The sequence below is a fragment of the Charadrius vociferus genome, unplaced genomic scaffold, assembly GCF_000708025.1.
Source record: "Charadrius vociferus isolate BGI_N301 unplaced genomic scaffold, ASM70802v2 scaffold2550, whole genome shotgun sequence".
NCBI classification, from domain to species: domain Eukaryota; kingdom Metazoa; phylum Chordata; class Aves; order Charadriiformes; family Charadriidae; genus Charadrius; species Charadrius vociferus.
Window position 1 is genome coordinate 37,905 of NW_009646383.1, and position 6,832 is coordinate 44,736.

At 63.2% G+C, this 6,832-nt stretch overlaps 1 protein-coding gene across 1 annotated transcript in view; it reads right to left on the reverse strand.

The window, feature by feature from the left end:
- The window catches only part of LRP1 (low density lipoprotein receptor-related protein 1), a gene marked incomplete at its 3' end in the record, with an annotated part of 90,949 nt that overhangs the window by 28,784 nt on the left and 55,333 nt on the right, over positions 1-6,832 (reverse strand). The window contains 16 exon segments of the mRNA XM_009894377.1: positions 215-343; positions 637-777; positions 1,024-1,173; positions 1,422-1,516; positions 2,079-2,253; positions 2,423-2,650; positions 2,763-2,894; positions 3,226-3,470; positions 3,896-4,060; positions 4,225-4,429; positions 4,917-5,114; positions 5,451-5,671; positions 5,673-5,691; positions 5,766-5,966; positions 6,158-6,340; positions 6,676-6,832. The exon segment at positions 6,676-6,832 is cut by the window's right edge and continues 3 nt beyond it. Coding sequence (XP_009892679.1) covers positions 215-343; positions 637-777; positions 1,024-1,173; positions 1,422-1,516; positions 2,079-2,253; positions 2,423-2,650; positions 2,763-2,894; positions 3,226-3,470; positions 3,896-4,060; positions 4,225-4,429; positions 4,917-5,114; positions 5,451-5,671; positions 5,673-5,691; positions 5,766-5,966; positions 6,158-6,340; positions 6,676-6,832 — 2,644 coding nt within the window.

Sequence of the window (6,832 nt, forward strand, 5' to 3'; positions counted from 1 at the left end):
GGGCGGTCGGGAGGGGGCCACACCCAGCCGCAGCCGGAGCAAGTGGTAGCAGCCCCCTGCGCACCACGCCGGCACACACGACTTGCTTGGCTGCGCAGCACCGTGCGGCACAGGTAGAGCCGCAGCACGCAGCAGGCATGGCTGGGGGAGGCTGCGGGGTCTCTCTGCTCCAAGGAGGTAGTTGGGGTGAGGGGACGGCGACCGGAGCGCTCACCTTCGCAGGACTGCTGCCCGCTCTTCAGGCTGTAGCCCGCCGTGCACATGCAGGACCGGGAGGTCTCGGAAGTGGGGAGGCAGAGCTGCGAGCAGTCGCCGTTATTTAGGCTGCAGGGGTTGGTTCCAGCTGCCATGGAAAGAAGAGGGGTGAGTGGTGGCTGGGGGACACCCGTGGTGCTGCCGGCACCCGGGGAGAGGCTGCGGCAGCCAGGGCCAGAGCCACTTGGGGCAGCCACAGGAGACGGGGGTGCTCTGGGCCAGCCGGCAGGGACCCAGCATGAGAGCAAGGCCAGGCTTGGGCCAGCAGGAAGGGATGGGGTCAGGTGGCCACCCGGTCACTGTGGGCCAGACTCTGGCACCACTGGTACCTCAGCGGAGCGGACAAGCTGCTGTGTGGCCCTGGGGGGTCTCTGCCCTCACCTTGCTGGATGGTCTCGTCATACACCTTCATGTGCATCACCAGCGTGGTGCTGTTGCGCAGCACTGTCACCTCCGTCCCATCCTTCTTGTTGCAGGTGCCCATCCTCTCAGAGGCCTGGTCAGCCCACCATAGCTTGTTGCCTGGAAGGAGAAGGCAGGAACGTGCAGCAGCTTTCCCCATCCGCTCCCGCCCCAGCAGCAAAGAGCGGTCGCTCCACACAGATTTACATGCAATGGCCCGGAAAAAGGGGTCTGAGCTCAGCCTTTAGTGCAGAAACATCCCCACCACAGCTGCTAGAGATGGCAACGAGCAGTCTGTGTTTGGGCAGGGCCAGGAGAAAGGGAAAGGGCTTCATGAACCACCCCCATCACCCTGCCAGCTCTCACCCATGATGGCCAGGGCGGTCGCCTTGCTCAACTGACTCTTCATGGACTCGATCACCTCCAGGTTGCTGCCGTCTAGGTTGCATCTGTTGATGGTGCCATTGCCAGAGCTGATCCAGTACAGCTTGCTCTCCGGGTAGTCAATTGCCAGGCCTGGAAAGCAAGGGACTGTCAGTGTCCAGGCAGCACGCAGGCACCATCACCATCTGGGAGGTGGGATGGGACCAGCAGAGTGGATGGGGTGATGGAGAGAAGGGGCATGCGAGGTCAGGGCGACCCGGCACAAACCACCCGCCAGCGCCCTGTGGAGCCAGGGCTGCCAGAGTCGGGGTTTGAGGCTTTCAGGACCAGCAAGGGTGCCGCAAGGTGGGTTGGTACAGAGGGGGCAGGGGAGCCCATACCAACAGGCCCTTTCTGGTTCGTGAAGAGGAGAGTGCGGTTGCTGCCATCCATGTTGGCCACGCTGATGTTGTCCCCGTCTGTCCAGTAGAGTTTCCTGCACCGGTAAGGGGACACTGAGCACAGCAGCTCCAGCAGCCCCACGGAGATGGCCCTCCCAGCGCACCCAGGCTCCGCCAGCCCCTGCCACCCCTGCCTGCTCTCCTGGCTCCTCTCCAGCCTCTCCCCTCTTGCTGCACAGCCCGGGCAGCCCCATGGCCTCCTCGCCTCGTGTGCCAGGACCTGGGAGGGCATTTGGTGTTTGGAAGCACTCACCCAGCCCTGCCCAGCAAAGCCCCATGCACACCCAGACTGGCACATACTTGTGAACGCACGCTTATCTGCAGCCTGTCCTCCTTCACGCGCACGCAGGCGTGTTACAGAAACGCAGCCTGCTCCTTCGCACACACCGACAGGCGCACACCTCCCGAGCTGTGGCCCCATCTCCTCTCACACACCTCCTACACGCACTGACACATCGGGAGAGCAACCTGTTCTCTCCTCCACCACACACGGGCACTGTCACGCGCACTCACACGTGTGCCTCATGTACACCTTTTCCTTTGATGCTCCCGGCCTGACCCCAAGCCTGCTTCCACCGTGTCCCACCAGAGACTTACCCCCGGAGGGGGTGAACCACCAGGCAGTGAGGCTTGTCCAGCCCCTGGATCACCGCATTCTTGAAGGAGCCATCCAGCCGGGCCACGTTGATCTGCTTCTTGTTGGCATCGTAGCTAGTCCAGAAGAGGTTTCTGGAAACCCAATCCACAGAGAGGCCGTGAGCGTTGGGCAGGTCTGAAAGGCAACAGAGAAGGAAGACTCATTAATTGTGAGAACGGGGCTGGGATGATGCTCAGATGAAGACAAAGGGCTAATCTCATGGAGCCGAAGCCTCTGGAGGACTCACAGCTGTGCCCCACTCCAGGACCCGATAGGAGCAGCTGTGATGCTCCTCCACACTCACCCGCAGAGACAACGGTCTCCACTCCGGTGCCATTGATGAAAGCTCTCTTGATGGTCTGAGTGCGGACATCAGACCAATAAATGCGCTGCTCCAGGGCATCGTAGTCCACCACCGTGACGTTGTCGATGTCGGGCACCGTGAAGGAGATGATGTAGTTGTAGTAGGGGTTGTCGATGTCCACACCCCGGATCTCCATCTGCCGCGCGTACAGCAGGAACTTCTTAAACTCTGGGGAGAAGGATGAGAGGTGCAGTTGTGGGACTTCAGCCTGGCCTGCAAAGCCAGCGCTGAAGCACCCACTTGTCCTCCCCACCCCAGGGCGGCTTGGGCAGACCCCTACCATAGCAGGTCGTGTTGTCCTTGTCCAGCTTCATGAGATGGGGGCAGGCACAGGACAGGGTGCGGTTGTAGTTGATGAGGCAGAGGTGGGAACATGGCCCTTTGCCCCCGTTGGCTTCACAGGGATTAGGAGCTGCAAAGGGGACAAGACTCAGTGATGTCCCTGCTCCCGGGGACGCCAACCCAGGAAGCCCCAGAGAGCTGCAGACCTCCCAGACCCTCCCTGCCCCGGTGAGGAGCTCTGACCCATCAGCCTCATCACCCCAAGACACTTCTGTGCTGGGCCGCCAGTGCCACAGCGGAGGCCTCTGGCTCAGCCGGGGGTGAGAAGGAGCAGCCATGGGGGTGGGGGCAGTTCCTATGCACTGCTCTGAGTGGGTATGAGCACACACCAAGTGCCGGCACCATCTCCCCACCGTGCTCCCACCACCCCATCCCGCCGCCTCCACTTCCCCAGGCCTCACCCAGGGGCTGCCGCGAGGGGTGATACACCTGCAGGTCGAAAGGCTGCGTGTTGGTCCTCTGCACCACCGTCACGTTGTGCCCTGTCCACTTGTTGGCCTTGGCCAGCGTGTTGGTACGCCAGTCAGTCCAGTAGACCTCACCCCCATACAGGGTGACGGCAAAGGGATGCGACAGGTACTCGTGTCCCCGCAGCACCTCGATGTGCCCCGTTCCATCGTACAGGGCTGAGTAGATGGCGTCTGACCTGTGCCCGGCAGAGACAAGGGGTGAGAGCAGGCAGACACCTGGGCACGGGGTGCCAGGCACAGGCAAAGGCCACGTCTTTAACCCAGCAGCAACAGCCCACAGGGTCCAAGCAGCCGCCTCCTCTACTCTGCTTAATGTTGCTGCTGCAGAGGAGGGGGAGGAGGAGGAGGAGGACTGCTGATTTACACCAGGGATCGCAGTCCCCGCAGAGGAAAAAAAAACAGAGCAAAGGCTGAAATGTGTTGCAGACGCAAACAGACCCCATGGAGCAAAGGCTTTCGCTCTCAGCACAGCAGTGAAACGGCAGAACACCACAGAAGCAAGGGGGAAGGTGCCAGAGCTGGGAGGGATGGGAAGGGGGCAGGGGTCCAGAGGCGATGGGAAAAGGCAGGCGTGGGGCAGAGATGGGTGTCCCGGTCCTACCTGGCGTCGATCCAGAGGATGCGCTTCTCCAGGTAGTCGACAGTGAGCCCGTTGGGCCAGCCCCCCGAGCCCGTCTCCTTGTGGATGGTGCGCCGGCCCGCGCCGCTCATGGAGGCAGCCTCGATGCGGGGCAGGCTGGCGTCCCAGTCTGTCCAGAAGAGGATCCTGTGAGGGACAGCGAGCGGAGATGGTCAGCACAAAGACACCAAGCTCTGCCTCCCGAATCAGCAGCGGGGCGTGCGTCCAGACAGGAGCCCGTGGCCTGGTTCCCGCACAAGACCCCAACGGTGCCACTGTCTCCTGGTGACTGATGTCCCCTCCTGCCTTACCCATAGCGGGGGTCCAGGGCAATGGCACGGGGATGCTCGATGTCCCCAGCCAGCAGCGTAGTTCGCATGGTGCCGTCCAGCTTGGCCACCTCAATCTGGTCCAGGTTGCTCTCCACCCAGTAGATGTTGCCAGCGATCCAGTCCACAGCCAGCCCCTCGGGGGTGGCCAGCCCGTACTGTATCACCACCTCGAAGCTGGTCAGAGCTGTGGGGCACAGCGCCGGGAGGGCTCAGGCTGGTGCCTCCTCCCCGGCCCACCCGCCACCATTGTGCCCCATTCCTCAACAGCTCCACCCGGCTTGACCGGGTTCACTGGCATGGGGAAGCTTCTTCCCCAAACGGGGTGGGAACCCCAAAGGGCTCAGCCCCACATCCGTGGCCCGGTGCTGGGCTCTCGCTGCCCCCCTGCGGCTGCCCCCTCTGCAGCACTGGTGGGGAGGGGGCCCGGCTTTGTGCTCCCAGCTGCTGGGCTGCAATTACCATTAGGGAAGTGCTGGGAATGCTAATTAACTTCTACATAATGAGCAGCTTTGGAGAGCAGAACGGGATCAGTACAGGGCTGTGGGTCCCAGTGGCTGCACCATTGCGGGGTGCCAAGGAGTCATGGCCGGCACCCTACCCCAGAACCACACCGCTGCTTTCCCACCTGTCTGGCCCCCACCAGCTCGCTCCAGGCCCCCAGGGCTACGCACCCCCATTCTCAAGCAGCTTTCCTCTGTAGATTTTGTCCTCCACCACGTCGGTCCAGTACAGCGAGCTCTGGTTGAGGTGGAAGTCCAAGGCGATGGTGTTGCGTAGCCCAGGGACCAGGACGCTGTAGTCACCCCGGTGCAGGTCAATGCGGCGGATCTCATGGCGGTTGGAGAATATGATGAAGGGCTTGAAGGGGTCTGGGGAAAGCAGGGCAGGGTCAGAACAGGGGCACCTACTAGCAGGGGCTGCATGGGACCAACAGTCCCCACACCTGTGGGTGGAAGGTGTCCCTGGCTCCTGGCCCCAGCCCCAGCTGCGGGACCACTCACACCCCTGCATCGTAAGGGGCAGCTCATGCCAGGTGGGGACAGCGAGGGGCCCGCCATCAGAACGCAGACACCCCCCCAGGACCCAACCGTGCCCATCAACACGGTCCTCAGCTCCGCTACTGCTGCCTCCGAGAGCAGGGGGACGCCCCCTGTCACAGGCAGCTGGGGGGATGCTGCCAGCCCCTGCAGCCCACCCGCACACACCCAGGCTGCGGCAGCTCTCGCCATCAGGTTCCAGCATCCAGCCCTCGTAGCACGAGCACTTGACGTTGTACTTGTCCTGCTCGCACTTCTGGCTGCACTTGAGGTGCTTGGCACAGTAGCTCTGGATCTGGCAGGTCTTGTTGTCTGCGCCTAGCTCCATGCCCAGGGAGCAGGAGCAGACAATGCCCTCGCCGGGGGCCACGGTGCAGTTGAAAAAAAACGTTGTTCAGGGAGCACTGGTCTGTGGAGAGAGGATGCGCTCGTCAGGTCCTTGTCCCGCTCCTGGCTGGGGGAGACCCTGTGTCGCCCACTCACCACAGAGCTCGCCCTCGTCGGAGCCGTCCCCGCAGTCGTCGGAGCCGTCGCAGAGCTTCTCGGGGGGGAGGCAGATGGAGGTGTTGTTGGCGCAGGTGTGGGAGGGAGGTTTGCACACCAGTGACTCGCAGTTCTCCTCATCCGAGTTGTCCTCGCAGTCGCTGTCCCCATCACAGACCCAGGCCTTGCTGATGCAGCGGGCTGCCGACGGGGGAGCAAGGAGGGGGCAGATCAGACATGGAGGAGATGTTATTTCAGGCACTCAGGGTCCCAGCTGCCCCAGAGCATCCCTCCACTGCTGTCCCCATCGCCACCGAGCTGAGGCAGGTCCCAGCTCCTTCCCCGGGTCAGAGGAAGCAAGGGGCAGCGGTTCCCCCCTCCCCTGGTCTCACCTGAGTCCTTGCAGCCAAACTTGACATTGGGGTCGCAGACATGGGTGACCCCCTCACAGTTCTTCTCATCGCTGGAGTCCATGCAGTCCGTGTCACCGTCGCAGCGCCAGCGCATGGGGATGCAGAGCCCGTCCAGCCGGCACTGGAACTCATCGGTGTGGCAGCCCCCGGGCGGGCGCGTGGCTGGTGGGAGGGCACACGCACCCGCTCACTGCCTTCGCCCCCCCCGAGCTGGGAACCGGACGCGCTCAGGGGGCAGGAGGAGGACCAGGCACTCAGCCTGGGGGCACCCAGAGGTGCAGGAGGGGGTATCTGGGCACCCAGGGCAGGCAGAGGGGGCTGCAGGATCTCCTGCATGGAAGGTTGGCTCTCCAGGAGGAACAGCAGCAGAGCTGACGCCCGGGAGGGTCCATCTGCCACTCACATGCTCCCTCCCGGGGCAGGATCTGAATCCCCCCAGACGAGGACACCGAGCAGCGGCACAGGGGCAGCCAGCCCCGCTGTGGCCCAGGACTCACCCTGGTTGGTGCAGTTGGCGTGAGTCTCGTCGCTGTAGTCCCCGCAGTCATTGTCCCCGTCACAGGTCCAGTGCACGGGGATGCAGCGCCCCCTGTTGCACTTGAACTGTTTGCTGGAGCAGGAGTGGCTGCAGCCTGCCTCGTCGCTGTTGTCCCC